This window comes from Drosophila ananassae, chromosome 2R (assembly GCF_017639315.1).
Source record: "Drosophila ananassae strain 14024-0371.13 chromosome 2R, ASM1763931v2, whole genome shotgun sequence".
Lineage (NCBI taxonomy): Eukaryota > Metazoa > Arthropoda > Insecta > Diptera > Drosophilidae > Drosophila > Drosophila ananassae.
The window spans coordinates 17,514,209-17,533,443 of NC_057928.1; the positions used below are offsets into that span (position 1 = coordinate 17,514,209).

Sequence of the window (19,235 nt, forward strand, 5' to 3'; positions counted from 1 at the left end):
CTCCAGTTTTAGTTGCAATGACAGCAGTTGCAACTCAGCTGAGCTCCAAATGTGTCAGCATCGGTTGCATATTAATGGCCCGGAGGTGTGCATGCCAATTGTCATGCGCTGAAATGCTTGTTAACAACGTCGATTGCTTTTCGGGAAGCCAAACTCTCCCTCCCAGCCCACTCCAACTACCAACTACCATATCGAACAGCAGTTTCAGTTCCAACTCCTATAAACTCTCCTGCCTTCCAATGTCTGGATATTTCCTTTTTTTAATCAAAAAATAAGTCGATTCTGCTGACTCCCGACTCCAGGACTCCTCCCTCGTGGCAATAACGCCACACATTTGTAATGTTGCTTCTGTTTTTTGCTGAAAGAGGAGCCCAGGAAGCAGCAAATAAAATGAAAAAGAATCAGAACACAAACTACAACAACAGTGGATCAATCTGCAAAGGATTTATGCACTTGAAGAAAATTATATATATTTTTATTTTAAAGAACTCACTTTACAAGACCTAAAGTCTCTTCATTGTTTCTGGTTAGTCTTGGTGAAAAATCTAAAATTGTTCGGCCAGAAAATATTTTTTTTTAAGAAGAATATACTTTTGTTAGTGCATCTCTTAGATACTTTTTACAAGTTACTTTAAGGCAATCAATTTGTAGTCGAATCGCATGGATCTGCAAACGGCCAGAAGGGGGATGGGCTGGAAAAACCAATCAAAAGAGCGTTGCGAACGCAAATTGAACGGCAAATGGTTGCAAGATGATATTTCAATACACCAGCTTGCAGCTCACCTGTGATCCAACCTCTCCCCCCTCCCCCTCCGCCGTATATGGCCCCTTGACTTTTGGGGCCATAAATTATCGACGGGCGACGCCTGCGCGTAGTTTTCTTACTTTTTTGCAGTTATGATTATCGCGCCAGGCTCCGAAAGAGTCCTCTTCCTGCGCTGCGCTGCGCTGCATTGCGTTGCGTTCCGTTCCGTTCCGTTTTCGTTCTGTGTGCAAACAAATGTAAAAAACTTTTAATTGACTTTTGCAGTTTTCAGTTGTTGCTGAGCCACCGCCAGTTGCACTTTTTATGGCCCCTCGCGTGCATGGCAGCTTAAAAGTTAATAAAACACGCCCAATGATAACAAGCCGCCAACAACAGCGCACTCTGCCATATTTTGCCCCTGAGGTCTTCATCATCATTCCAGAAAGGCTCCAACCAACATTGTGAGTTGAGCGCCTGACTCCTCGCCGAGCGCCGATCCTCGCCAGACGTCCAAAGGTTGGGAAGTTGGGAACCCAAACCACAAAAAATAAACCCCTCTTAGCTCGAAGCTCCGAGCTCGTAGAAAAACAATCAATTAGGCCCACAAGTAGCTGGCGAAACAGAAGGCTTCAAGCTCCAAGAGAGCGCCATCGTGAAAAGGATACACATGAAAAAATTTAGAAGAATTTAAGTAATGTTTCAATATTGTTTCAAAATTAGAAGAATTTTTGCTACATCTTTGGGCAGAAAAGTGTCTATCAGAAAAGCGATAAATATGCAGTCTAATCCCTTAATTGTTTTTGTTCAATTGTAGCCCCCACTTTTCTCTAAGTAATAGAAGGATGGGTATCCGGAAGATCATGATGAGGTTGCTCCGCTGCCCAGTGGCAACGACACGACTTTGATTCTCTTTCTGCAGCCGACAGCCGGAGTTTTATGGCCTGCTTTGGCAAAATTTATGTTACATTTTTATAGTTCCAGTGTAAATTGACTTTTAAAATGCAGAAAAATTTATCATAGCAACGGTCAGGGTTGAAAGGGGGCTATGCCCACTATCGGCAAGGGGTCGGGGTTCCCCCAATTCCCCCAATTTGGAAATAAGTGGCAACTCCTTGAAAAGCTTTCGCCAAAAGAAAAGCTCGATAAACATCTGCGCGGTCTAAAGTGGAAAACAACCCCAAATAAATGGCTTTTATACTGTAACATCAACGATTCAGGAATACTCTATGAGTCCTCTAGGATTAAAATAATTTACATGGATTTATTTAAAAAATAAACGTAGCATAGAAGACATTTATAGTAAGGTTTAGTCCTCACTTCAAAAATATTATAGTAAATATTTCCCTTGAAATATTTTTGAGATTATCAAGCACCCTGACTAAGTTAATAGACCTTTTCTCCCAAAAATAAGTAAACAACAATCCAAGCCAAAAAGCTTTTGGGCCAAAAGTCAAAACATTTGGTCAGACCTTGGCACTCAATTTCCGTAGTTGCTGGTAATCTTTTGGTTAGTTCTGCAGTGCAGTTTGGATCAAACCCTCGGTGAAAGCTTTCCAGGAAAGTTTGGGTCGCGTGGGTGCCACAAGTTAACCCGACACACCACACCCACCCCTTTTCGAGGTCACCGCCGCACACCCACTTTTAATGTTTTCAAGTCAATTGCATGACAACCGAGTCCGCGGAACAGTTGCGTCGCATTTCGTACTCTAAGCTGCACAACGGGAAAAATCCATAAATTGATTTGAGGAGGAAAAGCCAGAAGAAAATCCGTGAAAATGCTGCTGCCCACGGTCGGCTCGGCATCCGGGATCGGGTGCAAGTGGAAGTGCTGCTGCCGCCGGATCTGGGAGTCCTTGATGTCCCCAATTTCGCCAAGGAATCTACGCACCACAGCGCTGTTGACCAGCATCTATCAGTTGGTAAGTAATTTTGGTTATGAGACGGAACAAGGATAAAGGACATTCTTACGTAAGAGGCGAGAAGGAATCAAAATTTATTATTTAGGCGGGGCTCAGCGCACAAAACCCACTGGCACGCACTCATGCCGAACCCTAAGGGCCCACCACAGGCTATCCAGTGCGAATGGTTCGAGGTGCAGCCGCCAGCCCCATTACAAAAATTATGCACTGGATATGCAAAGCCATACCCCACTGGGCACGCAAGGAACCATCGAAGGCGGCAATTAGACGCACACCAGAAAATGAGATGGTCCTGCGGCGCAATGCGTCTGCACTTTTGTTCAGCGATCGAACGCGCCAAGACGAGCACCCTTTTAACACATTTGCCAAGTTTGTGGACAAAGTCGTGGCAAGCAAAGCTAAAACCGGTTGGGAATTCTACAACCCCTAAGATGTGGCAGCTTTTGCAGATCATACATATATAAGTAGCATGTACATATTGATGTTCTGGTTTTCGCAAACACATTTTTTAATAAAGTTGACATGCTTTTAAGTTTTTATTTATTTTAGAACATTAAAAATAATTGAAATATCTTCTCTTTCTCTAGTTGATCTCCCTTTGTGCTCTGTTCCTGGTGCTTTTGGGCCTGGCTCATGCCGAGCAGATGTGCCATGTTCTGGAACTGGACATTCTGGACCAGAAGGACAATGGCTTCTACAACATGTCCCCGTTCCACAACGACTTGGTCCTCCAAACTGCCGCCCAACTGGCAGATGCCACTGAAAATGTTCTCTATTTCCTGGCTGGTGTCTCCGGGACTTATGCCCTCAGTTGCATAGCCCTGTTCTTTGGAGTTTACAAAAATCGTCCTGGCCTAATAATTCCATGGCTGGTGGTTGAGTTCCTTCTGATGGTGGCCCTGGGAGTTTTGGTTTTCATGCTAAGAGACATGAAAATTGTCCAGTTGTTGGGCGGACAAGTGCCCTACTGTAAGTTATTGCGGTTCCTATTTCAACATTTATTTAATTTAATTATCTTTTCCCCAGTTATCGTCTGCTATAGCTTAATTTGTATGGATTACTGCAAGTGGTATGTGATGCACAGTTTTTATCAGAGTTTGAGAACCATGAACAAGCTCCGGGAAATCGCTACAGTGGCCATTCCGTGCCCAGCTCCAGGGGCAGTAAGTCTTAGATCCTTTTGCATCCTTACAACAAACTTAACACAAACTTTTCAGATACCTTACCATTTCCAGCGGGAGCACATGTATCTGGGAAGCAATGGCTATAAGCACATCCTAACCGAGTCCCCCGATGGACAGTGCTAAATAAACTCAATGAATACAATTAGATTTTGGAACTTCCCCATCAGGTGTCTTGATTGCAACTGCTCTACAGTTTCTGGATTGCAAAACCGAGTGTGATATGGATATAGCAGAGGTACTATTTTAGATAGCCAATGGATCGAGGGGCCTATTAAAAATACTTAACATATTAAATAAAATACATACTCGTCTATATCCCAGAGGCAGTGCCTGGATATTGGGAATATCGAATCGACGCAGTCAGCAATATCGTTTTGCCGGGAAATTTATAAAAACTATTTTTGTGTAGAACTTGGCCAATAAGGCGGTCTTAACTCGTATGGTGTAGTCGGTAAACCGCGTTACATAACTTCAGCACTTAAATAAACGTTAAAAAATAAACATAATAAAAAATTAAAAACTTTAAACAGTATTTTAATGTCTTGAAAGAGTGGCTTGATCCTCAAACCATTTTTCACACATAACATACAAGTATTAGGTTTTTTTCAAAGCTACAAAATAAAATGATATATTTTGATTTGGTTTTTATTGTTTTTTTATTTGTGACCTAAAATTGTTTTGGCTTTAAAGACTTTAAAGATATTATTTTTCTCTACTTAAAACATTTTCAACAAAAACACATCCTAGCCCTTCCTCCCACGTGTTGACTTGGTAGTTGGTGGTGCCAATGAGGTGCTGACTCTAGTCGTACTTGCGGTGGTAGCAGTGGATCCCATTAGGGTCATATCGTTATCCAAACTGTCCATCAAGAGATCTGCCACCGTAATATTTGTACTGCCCTCCGAGTCACCTTTATCGGTGGGAATACTGATCTGAAATTGCAGAAGAACCACCAGATAGGTGACCATAGTGGTTATTAGTCCTTTGAAGAGACTCCGGTTGACATCGAAAAAGCCGCCGCAGTTGATGGTAGAGGGATTCATTTCGGTGGCTCGCAGAAACATATTGATCTCGGTCTGGGCATCAGAGTTCATCCAATTTAGCTCCACCATTAGCAACTTCTTCTGGAAGTTGGTGCGAACATTCACAGAAGCATAATGGGCCTCGTCGCAGATGTAAAATAGCAAGCCAATATTCCAAAGAGCCGTAATGGTCAGCCCAATGTCCTTGATGCCGAATCCCTCCGAAAGCTGCGACATTAGCCCGTAAATCGAAAGCGTGATGATGAAGAAAAGATAGAGACTCATAAAGACAAAAGTGTAGCAGAGGGCGTTGCCTGTATCTCGGGTTAACTTGCTCAACCGGAGCCACAGGACCCGATAGTCCGCCACCATGGCAGCAGGTCCAATGTGTTTCAGAGCCTTCTGGAATCGTTCCGCCAAAAGATGAGCCGTAGTACTCATGGCCTCGCAGATGAGGAACCACCAGGCGCCCAACATGGCTGTCAAATTGTCCAGGATGCAGTAGGGTACAACCTGGTTAATATTTAAATCCGACATAGTAATGTGGGTGATGACCACAGAAAGAACCGAAAGTATGGGCAACACAATGGCGATGTAAACTGCCTTCTGACGCAGTTTTAAGGGTAAACTATGTCCGGATATTTGGTAATAAAGCACCTCGAAGTCATCCCAATCGTTAAAGAGTCGAGCTATCTTCCTGGCCTCTGACCACAGGATGGGTATAATCATAATGGGTAGGATGTTAACCAGGAAGAGGTAGGCAATAACCGCCTCCTCGAAAGGTCCGCTCAGGGAACGAACGACATGGATCCGATTATTGGCCACATAACTAACATAGCACTAACGGGGGGAGTAGTATGAATATTAAAAAAATTAAATAAAATCGATATGTTTTACCCTCTTACCGACAAAAGAATGTAGAAAACAACGGAGTATACAAACGAGGCAGAGTTCATTTCGAACTTGGCACGAGCTGGACCACGACGAACAATGGGGAGTACTCCAATAATCCGAAGGAACCAGTTAACTGGAGCAATATTCCTGTAAAAAACACTCTATGGAAAGGGAAACTTCCCCAGCTCCATAATTGGTTAAGTAAACAGTAAAAAAGTTCCACTCACTGGCGTAAACTCCGGATTGTTGGAGGCTGTGCTATCCGAGCTCTTCTTTCTATCCACTGGTGGCGCTTCGTAATCCGCATCCAAGCGCTCTGCCAAACCAATGGAATACTTCCGTACCCCGTACAAGTAGGCCTGGGCATTGGCACTGTTCAGGGGCTTGGCGTTCAGGAACACTGCGTCCGGTTTCTTGCGTCGATAATAGCTGGCCATATCCGGAGAGAGACTGTTCGGGAATTTCCTTGCCCATGGCCTTTTACACCAGACAATGACATTAGCTATGCATTCACACGCCTTCTATTGACCACGCCCCAGTGTTGACTTAGAGCCGCAGTTTTAGTTTCCTGTTGATGCGGCTTGTTTAACTTTTGAATTCATTAACCTTAGCCCGGTGTCCCAATTTCAAATTTGTGTCAATGGCGCGAAAAGCGGGGACTTTCAACACTAGAAGATTATTGCTTTACAGCACTTAAAGTTATCTGGTATTTCTCTTATCAGTAAAGTTATAATTTGCGTTTTAACTCGTTACCTGGACATTTTTTTCTTATTAAATACGACGTACATGTTTCAAAACTTCTTTTTATAAGGAGAATCCTTATTATTATTTAAAAATCGTTTTGGTGCAGCTTGGTATTTTTCTCAAGAACCAGATACGGTTATACTAAGCCAGGGTGTGGGTGTAAAAGATAAATAAATAAATAAATTCTAAAAAATGGACAAGGAGAAACTGATTGTGCCCAACCAGATAGGCTACCTGATTCTAAAGGACGATGGCGCCGTCCTAGAATCTGGGGGAGAGCTCAAAAACGATGAGCGTAGTGCAAATGTGATAATGGGCCTGTTAAATCTTACTGAGAGGTTTGTCGAACAACCCAAATAAATGATTCACTCCTATTTACATTGATTATTTCACAGTATTGACGAGCCCTTCATGCCAAACAGCAGCTGTGAAAGGATCACCATTGACTACGAACAACACTATTACAGCATTTGCATGTCCAACCGTCGAATATACATCGTGAAGATCAGTAAATCCCAGAATGGAACCACTACGACCACCAGCTCCTCCTCGTCCAACAGCGTGTATAACGATGCCACCGAGGGAGGAGCAGTGCTGGCTTGAAACCCAAACTCGGATATACGCACCACCACCACCACCTGCCGCTTCTGTTGGCAGGGAAATGGTCACCGACCCCACAATTGGCGCACTCCCATATTCTATTTGATTCTCCTGTTTATTTGTCAAAGAATACATCATCTGTAAGCTCCTGCTCGAAAATGCGTCTTGCCTCCTGGGTCACATCCAACAGGGTAGCTTTGCTATTGCACAGAATCACATAGTATTGCCGGAAATTACAGCACCGCTTAACAATCCAGTAGTCGTTGGTGGTCTTCACCTGCAACTCCTCGGCAGGTGAACTGTCCAGCCCGGATTTATCGAAGGGATGAGACAGATCAGCTATGATGCTCATCACATTACGGGGTATAGTTTGGGGAACAAGTCGGGGAAGGTTTGAGTGATGCTGCAGGCTCTGTTCGTTGATGAACAGGTACTTTGGGGCTGATTCGCTGCTGCTGTCGTGACCAGTTGCGCCAGCTGCCTCCTTCGCTAGCTCGCTGGCAACGTCCCGTGCCAAGGCCTTTAATTGGGAAGCCATATAAGCATGAAGTTCGTCGTAGAAGGCCTGTTTTGGTTCAGGTTCCTCAGCTAAAAGAAAAAATTATTATTACTATTGGCCGACAAAAGTTTAGGTTGCCATTTCACATACCGTCTATAAACAGACACAGAGTAATGTTCAATGCGCGATAGATGAGCATGTAGTAAGGCATCAATTTCTTTTCCAGCGAAATATAAATCTTGAGGGGTGACTCTTCTCCCGTATCCTGCCCGTCACCCTCCCCCGCCAGCTGTGCTCTCACAAAACCATCGAATGGGCTTTCGCTAATACTTCTTTTCAACGAAGGACTTACGGCTATGGTGGAGCTATTGGCATCATCTTTTAAAACATTCTTTACGATATAGGAATGAAGGCAATACAAATCCTCGGGGAGAAGCCTACCACCGCAAAGAATCTGCTCTTGATAGAGCATGACAGTTTCTTTGATAGACGGAAATGCTTCGCTTAGCATCCGGAAGTTCTGAGCTCGCAGGAAAAGCGATTTGTCCAGTGGCATGTACTGAATAGAGTGAAGCATGTCAACGATATCACAATGGGCCAGATCTTTAAGAGTTGTCAAGTATTTATCATAGAATGCCTGCAGCTTTTGGCAGAGCAATTCCCTGCGCTGGTCTAGATTCTGTTCCTCCCATCCGATGCAATTAAATGTTCCGTTTAGAAAGCGAAACATTTGGTAGCACTGCTTGAGGATGGCTCGGTAAATCCTGTCACAGATCTCTGCTCCTCGGTAGTCTGCCACTTCTACGCCATCCTTCAGACGCACCTCCTTGGGAACGTTCAAGACCAAAACCATCCAGTATTTATCCTCGGGTTGATAGAAGAGCTGTGTAGTTTTTTGTGTATGTAATGCCTGGCAATCGTCGTCAGAGGTAAAGGTGCTGCAAATTAATGGTTTAAATAAAATTTTTGGAAAGCTTCTAGCAATATAATACCCAGTAAAGTGAATAATGGCCTCACTCAGACCCACATCTTTGATTTTTGTGTTTAATTCTATATCATTTGGATGATAAAACAAAACCTTCTTGTCTTCCTGCAAAAAAATTACTCATTTATGGGCGTTCACTTGTGATATTTGTCATCTGACCCACCTCTCCTTCGCGTTTACAATAGCTAGAGTTGAATACGTAAAAACTTCGCAAATTAACTTCTACTCTCTGGAGTAATTTCGCCATTTCCACAAAATACTTGTAAATAAAATAAATATTTTGTTCCACCACTCCAGAGTGACCAACTAGCTGAATAAAAAAAATACCACAAAATACTAAAAAAATTATCAAACATCCCAGATTTTAAGGCGCCTTGTTTGAACCCACACCATTAACAGACAAGAATTAAATTAAATCATTTAATCGGTGTTATATGAATTTAAAAAGAAAATTTGGATAGTATATGTAACTAAGAACAGAAATATGAATCGTGGTCTAAACTGGAATTTTGATTTCTGAGACCGCCCTTTCTCAAAAGAACTGGGCGGTTTTGACTATCTTGCTTGCAATCTTGATCTTGGCTAACGGTTATGGTCAGGAAAAGTCTTGCTTGAATCTTGTGTTTATTGGAAATGTATTGAGATTAGGTTTAGATTCCACCACGAAGACGGAGGACCAAGTGAAGGGTGGACTCCTTCTGGATGTTGTAGTCCGACAGGGTGCGGCCATCCTCGAGCTGCTTTCCGGCGAAGATCAAACGCTGCTGGTCTGGGGGGATTCCCTCCTTGTCCTGGATCTTGGCCTTCACGTTCTCGATGGTGTCGGAGGGCTCAACCTCCAGGGTGATGGTCTTTCCGGTCAAGGTCTTTACGAAGATCTGCATTCCACCACGGAGACGGAGGACCAAGTGAAGGGTGGACTCCTTCTGGATGTTGTAGTCCGACAGGGTGCGGCCATCCTCGAGCTGCTTTCCGGCGAAGATCAATCGCTGCTGGTCTGGGGGGATTCCCTCCTTGTCTTGGATCTTGGCCTTCACGTTCTCGATGGTGTCGGAGGGCTCAACTTCCAGGGTGATGGTCTTTCCGGTCAAGGTCTTTACGAAGATCTGCATTCCACCACGGAGACGGAGGACCAAGTGAAGGGTGGACTCCTTCTGGATGTTGTAGTCCGACAGAGTTCGGCCATCCTCGAGCTGCTTTCCGGCGAAGATCAATCGCTGCTGGTCTGGGGGGATTCCCTCCTTGTCTTGGATCTTGGCCTTCACGTTCTCGATGGTGTCGGAGGGCTCAACTTCCAGGGTGATGGTCTTTCCGGTCAAGGTCTTCACGAAGATCTGCATTCCACCACGAAGACGGAGGACCAAGTGAAGGGTGGATTCCTTCTGGATGTTGTAGTCCGACAGGGTGCGGCCATCCTCGAGCTGCTTTCCGGCGAAGATCAAACGCTGCTGGTCTGGGGGGATTCCCTCCTTGTCCTGGATCTTGGCCTTCACGTTCTCGATGGTATCGGAGGGCTCAACCTCCAGGGTGATGGTCTTTCCGGTCAAGGTCTTCACGAAGATCTGCATACCTCCTCGCAGACGGAGGACCAAGTGGAGGGTGGACTCCTTCTGGATATTGTAGTCCGACAGGGTGCGGCCATCCTCGAGCTGCTTTCCGGCGAAGATCAAACGCTGCTGGTCTGGGGGGATTCCCTCCTTGTCCTGGATCTTGGCCTTCACGTTCTCGATGGTATCGGAGGGCTCAACCTCCAGGGTGATGGTCTTTCCGGTCAAGGTCTTTACGAAGATCTGCATTCCACCACGGAGACGGAGGACCAAGTGAAGGGTGGACTCCTTCTGGATGTTGTAGTCCGACAGAGTTCGGCCATCCTCGAGCTGCTTTCCGGCGAAGATCAATCGCTGCTGGTCTGGGGGGATTCCCTCCTTGTCTTGGATCTTGGCCTTCACGTTCTCGATGGTGTCGGAGGGCTCCACCTCCAGGGTGATGGTTTTTCCAGTCAAGGTTTTCACGAAGATCTGCATACCTCCTCGCAGACGAAGGACCAAGTGGAGGGTGGACTCCTTCTGGATATTGTAGTCGGATAGAGTACGTCCATCCTCGAGCTGCTTTCCGGCGAAGATCAATCGCTGCTGGTCTGGGGGGATTCCCTCCTTGTCTTGGATCTTGGCCTTCACGTTCTCGATGGTGTCGGAGGGCTCAACTTCCAGGGTGATGGTCTTTCCGGTCAAGGTCTTTACGAAGATCTGCATACCGCCTCGCAGACGAAGGACCAAGTGGAGGGTGGACTCCTTCTGGATATTGTAGTCCGACAGGGTGCGGCCATCCTCGAGCTGCTTTCCGGCGAAGATCAAACGCTGCTGGTCTGGGGGGATTCCCTCCTTGTCTTGAATCTTGGCCTTCACGTTCTCGATGGTATCAGAGGGCTCCACCTCCAGGGTGATGGTTTTTCCAGTCAAGGTTTTCACAAAGATCTGCATTTTGGATTATTCTGTGGGTAGAAAAGTGCGAAACGGTGGAAATTAGTGGCAGATTAATTTTAGTTGTCCTGTGTCGAGAGTTTCACAATTTCTGAAACTGTTGGGCGATGGAACTGAACTGGGAGGAAAGCATAAGTCAGGGCTTGCTTTTCATTAAAATTGTTCCAATGGAAGTGTTGAACTTTCAACCCCTCATTTCGAGACAAAGACGTTGAGAAACAGAAGGGAAATGGAGAAACCTTTGTTCCGCCGTCATTTTATCGTTTAGCGAGTGTGTGTATTCGAAGTGCATGCGTGTGTGTGTGTGTGTATCTGGTTAGTGTGTATACCAGTGACGTCATGAACAATGCAACTAACGAAAAATTTTCAGACGTGGCCTTATTTGAACAACTGTTTCGTTGAAGAGTTATTATAAAACGAATTGGCTGTAATGCCAACTAATTAGTACAATCGACAATTGGACCGGATTATACGTAATTATGTACAAATAATGCGTAAATGTATAGGTACGCTTCTCGAAATTTCACATGACTCGACGTCGATTGCAAATTTCACAATACGCAGATGCTATTAATAGATTTGTTTTTATTTTGCAGGGAAATCAATAAGAATTACTAATGCGTAGTGCCAATTCCTAGTTTTATGTTACGTGGCTGCATAAAGGGGTTGAAAAGGAAAGAAAATCTAAAATGGCCGAACAAAGACCTTGGAAAAAACTTCAATGCAGTTTTTCTCAGTCGTTTTAACTTAAAATAGGGATTTATCTTGTTTGGATTAAACTTACTCTCGATTCCAATCGCTGTATTGATGTATTTAATCACAATTAAATGAAATACTTTTGAGAATTATATTATGTCGCTTTATATTCAGTAGTTGCGCTTTATATTTTTCTGTAGTTGCTTCTACAATTGTCAAAACGAATGTAATTGCTACTGGGAGTATCACCAAAAACGAAATATCGTATCTTCGGATATTTTTGGTGTATTCTCACTATGGTCACTCTATTTCAAAACTTATCCAATAAGGTCACACTAAGTTTTAACACTATAAAAAAGTTCAGAAACTCACCACAAAATAAAATGTTGAAATATTTTTTTAAAACAATTTTAAAACGATATCTCTCAATGCAATGACTTGACTGACTGAATCGAATGCTTTCTCAATGAAACATGCTTTGACACTGAATTCTTTACACAGATTTTCTACTCACCAAAATTGACCGTTGACAATAATATCAACTGTATCTTTGATTTACGATGATGTTTAACTATATTTTTTTAATCTTTGCTACTTTTGTTTCACTTCTTTTACCGGCACAACCCCTGAAACGAACAGCTTGACTGGAAAATTTTGAAGTGAATTAAATGAATGTGTGTTCTGAAGCTATGCTGATGTGAAATGGTGAGTGTTAACAGCACGACTGCTATGTTTATTTATTCAAGTAAACATTTTCTATTTCAAAATATCTATTTTCTCTGTTTTTCTCTTAAGGTGTTTATAAAAAACAAATTGAAATAGCTTGAATCGGAAGGTTTTCTGCATTTTCAATTGAAGAAAACCGTTTACCATCTTTATGTTTTAAATTATATATTCAAGTTATTTTTATTAAGTTAATGTAGATTTTAAATAAAAGCTCCCTTATCATCCATCCCCTTAAGACAACCCTTTTAAAACTTAAACTATCTGGCAGCACCACTCCGGTTTTCCAGCGAACGGCCACACTGGTTCCCACCTGCCTAACTTGGATTTTGCTTGACACTTTCAATTTTTGAGTCAGATAAGCCGGACGAAATGGAGCTCGAGATACTAAGTGCCAAGAATAGTAAGCCTTACGGCAAAGTAAAGGTGCCCTCGGCGACCACGCCCATTGGCGATCTGCGCGTCCTCATTCACCGGTCCCTAAAGCAAACACCGGACGCCAATCGTCAGTCCCTTCGTTTGGATGTTAAGGGAAAAAGCTTGAAAGACACCGACACCCTGGAGTCTCTGTCTTTGCGCACCGGTGATAAGGTGTACATCAAGGATCTGGGACCGCAGATTGGGTGGAAGACAGTCTTCTTGGCGGAATATGCTGGGCCCCTAATTGTGTATCTCATCTTCTACTTCCGCCCAGAATTGGTCTACGGCAAGGCGGCCAGTCTTCCGATTTCCCTCACCACCCAGTAAGTATATGTATTGCGTGGTTGAGTCGGTGTTTGTGTGATTGTGTGTGGCGAAAGTCGCTGAAATTTCGATTAGTTGGAGGTTTTGTATGCGACCTGATTGACCCTGGCTTATGCAAACTAAAACGCAACACCTCGGCCGGGCACAACTCTTACCCGAATGCATAATTATCCATTCCTCTCCGTCTAACCTGTTTTCTTTCTTCACTTTTTGCAGCATTGCCGCTGGCTGTTACACTGTCCATTATGTGAAGCGTCTGCTGGAGACGATCTTTGTCCACCGCTTCTCGCATGCCACGATGCCGCTGCGGAATCTCTTCAAGAATTGCACATACTATTGGGGATTCACAGCCTATGTCTCGTATCATGTTAACCATCCCCAGTTCACCTCACCCTGTATGTGCACTGTTTGGGCCGCTTTGGGAGCATTTGCGGTAAGAATTTTAGCTAAAATCTTAAGATGTTACAGGAAATCTTTGTTTATTAAAGGTCTTGATTGCCCTAATTCGAAATTAGCTCTGAAGTCCATATAGTCATGCCACTCTGTTGCTTTTATCAAACAATTTTAACACTCCGGTCTTATCAAAACTATATATTTATGTTAGTCATTATATATTTGGATCATCAGGGTTTCTATTGCAAAATTTCTTTAGAAAATATAAATGGAAAACAAAAATTCAGCTAAAATTAAAAAAATGTGAAAAATGTGCTGCGGAATCATGCGATTTTATCAATTTCCATTTCCCTTATCAAAAACGAACATGAACGATTATTTTTATTGCTTTGATAAACTATAATATATGCCAAAGGGTCAAAAATATATATTTTTTAATTCTTTAAAAAAAAAAAAATGAATTAAACCTTTTCTACTTTTAGCTCTGCGAGCTCGGCAATTTTTCGGTGCACATTGCCCTGCGCAACTTGCGCCCACCTGGAACCAAAGTACGCAAGATCCCAGTGCCTGATGGAAATCCCCTGACCCAACTGTTCAAGTAAGCTAATACTTGCTTGGATGTTTACAAACATATAATAACCACTTCACCTTTACAGCTTGGTCTCATGCCCAAACTACACGTACGAGATCGGTGCCTGGGTGTCGTTTTCGGTCTTGACCTCTTGCCTGGCCGCCTATCTGTTTGCCTTTGCCGGTGCTTTCCAGATGACCGTGTGGGCCCTGGCCAAGCACCGCAACTACAAGAAGGAGTTCAAGGACTACCCCCGTCAGCGTCGATCAATTTTCCCATTCGTCCTTTAAAGGAATTTTTCCATCGAATTCGCTGTATTACCTATTCCACATTTATACATTTTCATTTGGCTAGCGTTTAACTGGGTAGTTGTCTAGTGAACTTTGTGCTTTTGTTAACTTAAAGCAAATACAAATTGGAGAAGCTTAAATTCGCTCATGCATTTTTTTTGTCACATCTTGGACTTTGATCTTTTAGACAGGTAATCAATGATTATTTTGGGCTTTACACAGTAAGTATAGCCAGATTGGTAAAGTGAATCTATCTATACTAAATTGTTGAATGAAAAACTAATTTTTTGGATGTACAGTTAAAAATTGCATATTGCAATTACATAAAACTGATTTATCAGGCCTAGCCAATACGTAAAAGTTAAGATATTTGAATTTGGCGCCAATTGGTGTTGCCAGATAGCTTCAAATCCAAAAGACATTTCGTTCCGAACGACGCTAAGTTGGCTGCAGTTGAAGTTTTTGTTTTTATTTTGCCGGGAACTAAAATCGAAAACTACTATTAACTGGCGCAGAATAGCCATGAATCTGTTCGAGGAGCTGGACACCCTGGATCCGTCAGCGAAGCTAGTGCCACCGCGGCTCGAGCCGCCCACGGCTCACAAAATTACGATGCTGATACTGCTAAAACAATACGTGATCGTAAGTGCTACTACTTTCCTTCCCTTTTGAAATCAAATATTTTATGAAATATTAATGTTTGTAGAACAAAAAGACATGTTTGGATACTGGGATATCCATGGCCACCAAGCGGCGACGCATGTTCTATATGCTCATCTTCAAACTGATTCAGGAAGCGGACAAGACCTACAGCGAGCTCCACAATTTACTGACCACTGGAAAATACAGATTGGATCCCCTGATGTTGGAGGCCTTTGAGAAAGCCATGTCGGAGTTTTGTGCAGGCAGCATTGAGGTGCTTTTCGACTTTGCAGAGATCCAGAACATCGACGAGATTCTGAATGAGAATTATGGGATAAGTCAGTTCAGTATGGTGGGTGTTTATATTCGCCGAGTGGGTGTTGTCCTTGAACGCCTTAGTTTCGCGGAGATGATGGATATGTATAAGAACATTTGCTCATATTACGAACGTGGGGTTCGAGCTGTTGCCTCCGGCACCAGAAAAGCGGTTGCTGGTGGAATCCTACACCGCGAAGAAACACCGCCGCCCGTGCCCGCGGATACTGACAAGTCGGGACTAAAGGAGAAGGATAATTCTTTGACTGGGTATTTGGTCGAACGGAATACCTTGAGCAGATGGGCGCCCAAACAGGCAAAGTTTTTCATCAACAAGCAATCTGAATTGCTGGAGAGTAACGAAAGAAAAGCCCTTCCGCCCATGGAATTGCAGAAAAAAGTCCAGGAGATCATCAGAGACCTTCCACTCACAACAACTCCTTATTTCCTGGGGTACATGAACCAGCTGCGGGTAAGGGACTATTATAATGCACTGAACGCACTTCACAGAGCATTAGACAGGAGTCCGGTCAGACTGATGGGCCAGGAGAAAGGATACCAGTACTTTTGCGTAAATCTAGCAGTGCTGCATGCCACCTTTGGCCATCGAGATGAGGCGCTGGCTGCCCTCAAGGAGAGCACAATGTTGGCCCAGGAACATAGCGATAAAAGCAGTCTGAATTTAGCCAACACTTGGTACTGTCTCTTGAGAGATGAGCTGCCCCTATCTGCGATTCAAAAGAGCGTGCAGGAAGCCAGTGAAGTGGATGGATCTTTGCTTCAAAACTACACCCTGGCATTGCACTTCGCCGTAAAACTGGGAACTGTGGCGGGCTATCAGCCTCTGAAACTCTTCGATCTCCTTCAGCGCAGTGATAATCTGACCAACCGCAACAACTTTGCAGATCACGCCTCAGATGCTTTGGCGTTGAGAAGTGCAGTTTGGTGCGCGTACGGACGGCACGAATTGGCTGCCCTTTACTCCCAGGTTCTCTTATCAGTCAGAGATCGGTCTGAAAACTGTTCAGCTGGCTTAGGTAGTGCTTTGTCTAGCTACGCTCTGTGGCTTCAACTGCAAGGAGAATCTCAACTGGCCAAGGTGCTGCTCCAGCAGGCGAAAGAACGTTTTCCGCGATTGCCCAGCGCCGAAGGTTGGATGATCAGTCAGTGTCATGTGGTCATCCAAACTGGAATTTATCAGTGCCGTTGGCACGATGCCTTAAAAGCCTGTGATCAGCTTTACCTTCTGGATGCCTCAGACGCGCTGATGCAACGAGCTTCTATTTACGTAGCCAAGCGGGAGTTCTTCAATGCTCGGAGACTGCTGGACAAGCTAGCCACCAAGGATCAGCTGCCGTTCCTTCTGCGAATGCGCGTTCAAGTATTGCTCGGCTATTGCAGCATGGCAGATGGGCGCTTCTCGAGCGAGACCACCATGCTTTTGCTGCGTGTTGCTGAAAACATGGCCGAATGCCAGATGGACTACGAATTGGCTTTGGTGGACTTGCTGCTGGCACAACAGCTACTGCTCCTCGGTCTTCCGCAGAAGGCCTATCAGGCCATTAAGAGGTGCATGCACGACATCCACATCAACGGCGGACTGTACGAAAGAGCAAAGTCAGACTTTGTATTTGTACGCTGCCTGCTGGCGATCACTCCCAACAATGTGGAGCAGCGCAAGGCGCAACTCCTCAAGTCTTTGGATATCCTAGAGCGTGCCGCTCAGTCCTTTAAGAAACTTTCGGCCCACGCCAAAGTCCTGGATGTGTATGTGTTCCTGGCGCAGCGATTCAATGAGTTTGGGGAGCGCAATTTGAGAAACAAGTACGCTGGCGAATTCAGGCGCTACTTTACAGATCACCCAATTCCAAGAGAATATCTCAGTAGTCCGTAGTAAGTAGATGTAGAAACAGAGTTTTTAGTTTCTGCCCCGAAATAACTTAAGATCCCATTCTTTTGCTGAAAAATCCATCAAATATTGTTACCAACAGACATCGGTTGAACTTTTAACTCTTAATAAACGAATATTTATTAATTGGTTTAAACCATAGTGGTTGTTTGTTTATACTCTGTACGCCAACTACAATGCTAACACCTATCTGAAGTTTTGCAATTGCTCGCATCGTTTCGCGTCGAAGGGGACAGTTAGTTAACCGAGTAACCGATAATTCCGGGGATGTGTGTGAATGCATAAATGCTAGGCTGTGGGTGTGGCTTTTGGGTAACATTCTTTGGAGGATTTTGCTATTGCTTCGGTCGTCCGTGGTGTCCTCGACATCGACTGCGACTGGGATTGATTGGTATCGACAAACTTAAGCTAACGTGTGGCAAATCCGAGCTCGGAGTTCAGAGCCCCGACGCCGGTTATCGTAGAGCTAATATGCGTATGTGTCTAGGTTAACGAATCGAGGGAAGGCTGGGCGACGATCCGCTCGGAGCCATTGCGCTGCTGGGTCCCAGTAGCACTTGCTTCTGCTGCGACTTGTGCAGCTCCTCCATTTGGGCGCGCTCCGTCTCGAATATAACGGGCGCGAACAGAATGACAGAGCTGGTGAAGAATATCCAGCTGGCGCTGCACGAGAACGCATACAGACTCTTGCAGCCACTGACGGTGGCTCCGGTAACAGCACCCACTGCATTGCGCACCGGCTCGGGGAACATTTCCGTCAATCCCCAGAATCGTTCGCCAAATGACTCGTCGGGTTCCTAGACAATAAGAAAATCTATTATTAGAATTGCTTAAAGAACGTTCAAAACTTATTTTAATTTAAAGCTTTGAATAAAGGACATCATGTGCCCTCCAGAAAATTGAGGTTAGATCGTGTGGAATTGTTTACAAACATGCTGCCACTTACATCATCGTAGTTCTCGCCCTGAGGTTCGTTCGACGTCTGAAATAAAAAGAAAAATAATTTAGTATTAGCTACAGGGCATCAGTTCTTCGGGATTGTGTGGGAGCAGCTGTTCTCGTTCACATTTCACCGACAATTACGTGAGCACGATAAGATTCACTGGATGGGCAAGGGGGAACACGGGATCGGAACGGGGGATAGAACCCACGTTTTTGGGGCCTCTACTTACAGCGGCCACTGCCCGCCGCTCGGGCGTCTCGTCCTTGCTGCCACCCAACGATGACATCCCGCTGTCCTTTTCGATGAACTCGATTTCGGGATCAGAGTCCATCAAATCCTCAATTTTCACAGTTTCGGTATCCACTTTTGCGGTTTTGCCTCAACGCTAACAATAAAAAATTGTGGGGTCAACTCAGTCGCAACCCCTCACAAGGACACCCACGGACGCTAACACGGATAATGCTCGGTAAATGCAGTTTGCACTGGCATTTAATTAAGCTTTTAAGGAATATTCGCTTTTCGGTCCAAATAAATTGATTTTGTACCGTGGTCTTTTGCCTTGGAGGTGGAAAAAACTTCGATAGCAATACCGATGCATCGATAAAAGACAGCAGCGCCCTCTGTGGGCCGCAAATATTGCGACGGATGGCAATGCCATGATTTACGTTAATAGGTTATCGGTTTGAAATTTTTAAATTAATATAATTTAAAAATAAAATTTTGTATGTCTTGTGTATCCCAATTTTTTGATTATATGCATCATTTCCAAACCCAACTCACCTTTTCTTCTGATTCGCCCATCCTTCTTCAACTGATTCGTGGGTTTTTTTTATTAAAAAATATACACACTATTTCTCGCAAAGCCAAAAATTTAGAAACGTTGTTAAATCAACAACTCAATTTTACATGTACAGAATCTGAATTACCCTTGACACAA

At 44.1% G+C, this 19,235-nt stretch overlaps 8 protein-coding genes, 1 long non-coding RNA gene and 1 other non-coding gene across 11 annotated transcripts; 5 read left to right on the plus strand and 5 right to left on the minus strand.

Moving 5' to 3' along the window:
* Positions 1-2,209: 2,209 nt before the first annotated feature.
* On the plus strand, positions 2,210-4,375 carry LOC6506862. The gene is made up of 4 exons (XM_001957067.3): positions 2,210-2,664; positions 3,252-3,633; positions 3,691-3,827; positions 3,882-4,375. The coding sequence occupies exons 1-4, from the start codon at positions 2,521-2,523 to the stop codon at positions 3,969-3,971; spliced, it is 753 nt and encodes a 250-aa protein (XP_001957103.1). The 5' UTR covers positions 2,210-2,520; the 3' UTR covers positions 3,972-4,375.
* On the minus strand, positions 2,820-3,020 carry LOC6508051. Its single transcript, XR_046009.2, has one exon. It is a non-coding gene; the product is annotated as a U11 spliceosomal RNA (small nuclear RNA).
* Positions 4,376-4,515: 140 nt separating the features above from the next.
* Positions 4,516-6,448, minus strand: LOC6493129 (gustatory and odorant receptor 63a). The gene is made up of 3 exons (XM_001957066.4): positions 5,992-6,448; positions 5,776-5,925; positions 4,516-5,710 (listed from the first exon to the last, which is right to left on the minus strand). The coding sequence occupies exons 1-3, from the start codon at positions 6,199-6,201 to the stop codon at positions 4,592-4,594; spliced, it is 1,479 nt and encodes a 492-aa protein (XP_001957102.1). The 5' UTR covers positions 6,202-6,448; the 3' UTR covers positions 4,516-4,591.
* Positions 6,449-6,508: 60 nt separating this feature from the next.
* LOC6506864 (ragulator complex protein LAMTOR4 homolog) lies at positions 6,509-7,267 on the plus strand. Its single transcript, XM_001957065.4, has 2 exons — positions 6,509-6,846; positions 6,904-7,267. The coding sequence occupies exons 1-2, from the start codon at positions 6,701-6,703 to the stop codon at positions 7,109-7,111; spliced, it is 354 nt and encodes a 117-aa protein (XP_001957101.3). The 5' UTR covers positions 6,509-6,700; the 3' UTR covers positions 7,112-7,267.
* Positions 7,205-9,044, minus strand: LOC6493128 (vacuolar fusion protein CCZ1 homolog). The gene is made up of 4 exons (XM_001957064.4): positions 8,756-9,044; positions 8,600-8,697; positions 7,758-8,545; positions 7,205-7,696 (listed from the first exon to the last, which is right to left on the minus strand). Exons 1-4 carry the CDS (start codon positions 8,837-8,839, stop codon positions 7,224-7,226), a joined length of 1,443 nt encoding a protein of 480 aa, XP_001957100.1. The 5' UTR covers positions 8,840-9,044; the 3' UTR covers positions 7,205-7,223.
* Positions 9,045-9,197: 153 nt separating this feature from the next.
* On the minus strand, positions 9,198-11,091 carry LOC6493127 (polyubiquitin-C). Its single transcript, XM_014908739.3, has one exon. It carries the CDS (start codon positions 11,070-11,072, stop codon positions 9,243-9,245), a length of 1,830 nt encoding a protein of 609 aa, XP_014764225.3. The 5' UTR covers positions 11,073-11,091; the 3' UTR covers positions 9,198-9,242.
* A 156-nt stretch (positions 11,092-11,247) lies between these two features.
* On the plus strand, positions 11,248-11,944 carry LOC116655748. The gene is made up of 2 exons (XR_004310793.2): positions 11,248-11,578; positions 11,669-11,944. It is a non-coding gene; the product is annotated as an uncharacterized LOC116655748 (long non-coding RNA).
* Positions 11,945-12,776: 832 nt separating this feature from the next.
* Positions 12,777-14,629, plus strand: LOC6506865 (very-long-chain enoyl-CoA reductase). Its single transcript, XM_001957062.4, has 4 exons — positions 12,777-13,234; positions 13,452-13,668; positions 14,111-14,226; positions 14,285-14,629. The coding sequence occupies exons 1-4, from the start codon at positions 12,864-12,866 to the stop codon at positions 14,487-14,489; spliced, it is 909 nt and encodes a 302-aa protein (XP_001957098.1). The 5' UTR covers positions 12,777-12,863; the 3' UTR covers positions 14,490-14,629.
* Positions 14,630-14,822: 193 nt separating this feature from the next.
* On the plus strand, positions 14,823-17,496 carry LOC6506866 (anaphase-promoting complex subunit 5; the record flags this gene model as incomplete). Its single annotated transcript, XM_001957061.4, has 2 exons — positions 14,823-15,131; positions 15,196-17,496. Coding segments are annotated over 2 exons (2,454 nt in total), but the record flags the coding sequence as incomplete, so codon positions are not given.
* On the minus strand, positions 17,445-19,233 carry LOC6493126 (mitochondrial import receptor subunit TOM22 homolog). 2 transcript variants are annotated; one of them, XM_014908738.3, is made up of 3 exons: positions 19,079-19,233; positions 18,302-18,337; positions 17,445-18,152 (listed from the first exon to the last, which is right to left on the minus strand). In XM_014908738.3, the coding sequence occupies exons 1-3, from the start codon at positions 19,097-19,099 to the stop codon at positions 17,844-17,846; spliced, it is 366 nt and encodes a 121-aa protein (XP_014764224.1). In that variant the 5' UTR covers positions 19,100-19,233; the 3' UTR covers positions 17,445-17,843. The 2 variants fall into 2 exon arrangements, with proteins under 2 accessions (XP_014764224.1, XP_001957096.1); XM_001957060.3 differs by lacking the exon at positions 19,079-19,233 and adding an exon at positions 18,528-18,889.
* Positions 19,234-19,235: the final 2 nt, after the last annotated feature.

Excerpts from the sequence above, each read along its gene's own strand:
- LOC6506862 (XM_001957067.3), top strand. The coding sequence starts at position 2,521 with ATGCTGCTGCCCACGGTCGGCTCGGCATCCGGGATCGGGTGCAAGTGG. Across the intron at positions 2,665-3,251 it reads TGACCAGCATCTATCAGTTG|TTGATCTCCCTTTGTGCTCT; the intron begins GTAAGTAATTTT and ends CTCTTTCTCTAG. Across the intron at positions 3,634-3,690 it reads GGGCGGACAAGTGCCCTACT|TTATCGTCTGCTATAGCTTA; the intron begins GTAAGTTATTGC and ends TCTTTTCCCCAG.
- LOC6493129 (XM_001957066.4), bottom strand. The coding sequence starts at position 6,201 with ATGGCCAGCTATTATCGACGCAAGAAACCGGACGCAGTGTTCCTGAAC. Across the intron at positions 5,926-5,991 it reads ACAATCCGGAGTTTACGCCA|AGTGTTTTTTACAGGAATAT; the intron begins GTGAGTGGAACT and ends CCCTTTCCATAG. Across the intron at positions 5,711-5,775 it reads TTTTCTACATTCTTTTGTCG|TGCTATGTTAGTTATGTGGC; the intron begins GTAAGAGGGTAA and ends TCCCCCCGTTAG.
- LOC6506864 (XM_001957065.4), top strand. The coding sequence starts at position 6,701 with ATGGACAAGGAGAAACTGATTGTGCCCAACCAGATAGGCTACCTGATT. Across the intron at positions 6,847-6,903 it reads CTGTTAAATCTTACTGAGAG|TATTGACGAGCCCTTCATGC; the intron begins GTTTGTCGAACA and ends ATTATTTCACAG.
- LOC6493128 (XM_001957064.4), bottom strand. The coding sequence starts at position 8,839 with ATGGCGAAATTACTCCAGAGAGTAGAAGTTAATTTGCGAAGTTTTTAC. Across the intron at positions 8,698-8,755 it reads ATTGTAAACGCGAAGGAGAG|GAAGACAAGAAGGTTTTGTT; the intron begins GTGGGTCAGATG and ends ATTTTTTTGCAG. Across the intron at positions 8,546-8,599 it reads GCCATTATTCACTTTACTGG|CACCTTTACCTCTGACGACG; the intron begins GTATTATATTGC and ends ATTAATTTGCAG.
- LOC6493127 (XM_014908739.3), bottom strand. The coding sequence starts at position 11,072 with ATGCAGATCTTTGTGAAAACCTTGACTGGAAAAACCATCACCCTGGAG.
- LOC6506865 (XM_001957062.4), top strand. The coding sequence starts at position 12,864 with ATGGAGCTCGAGATACTAAGTGCCAAGAATAGTAAGCCTTACGGCAAA. Across the intron at positions 13,235-13,451 it reads CCGATTTCCCTCACCACCCA|CATTGCCGCTGGCTGTTACA; the intron begins GTAAGTATATGT and ends CACTTTTTGCAG. Across the intron at positions 14,227-14,284 it reads CCCCTGACCCAACTGTTCAA|CTTGGTCTCATGCCCAAACT; the intron begins GTAAGCTAATAC and ends TCACCTTTACAG.
- LOC6493126 (XM_001957060.3), bottom strand. The coding sequence starts at position 18,629 with ATGGACTCTGATCCCGAAATCGAGTTCATCGAAAAGGACAGCGGGATG. Across the intron at positions 18,338-18,527 it reads AGCGGCGGGCAGTGGCCGCT|ACGTCGAACGAACCTCAGGG; the intron begins GTAAGTAGAGGC and ends TTTTTATTTCAG. Across the intron at positions 18,153-18,301 it reads AGGGCGAGAACTACGATGAT|GAACCCGACGAGTCATTTGG; the intron begins GTAAGTGGCAGC and ends CTTATTGTCTAG.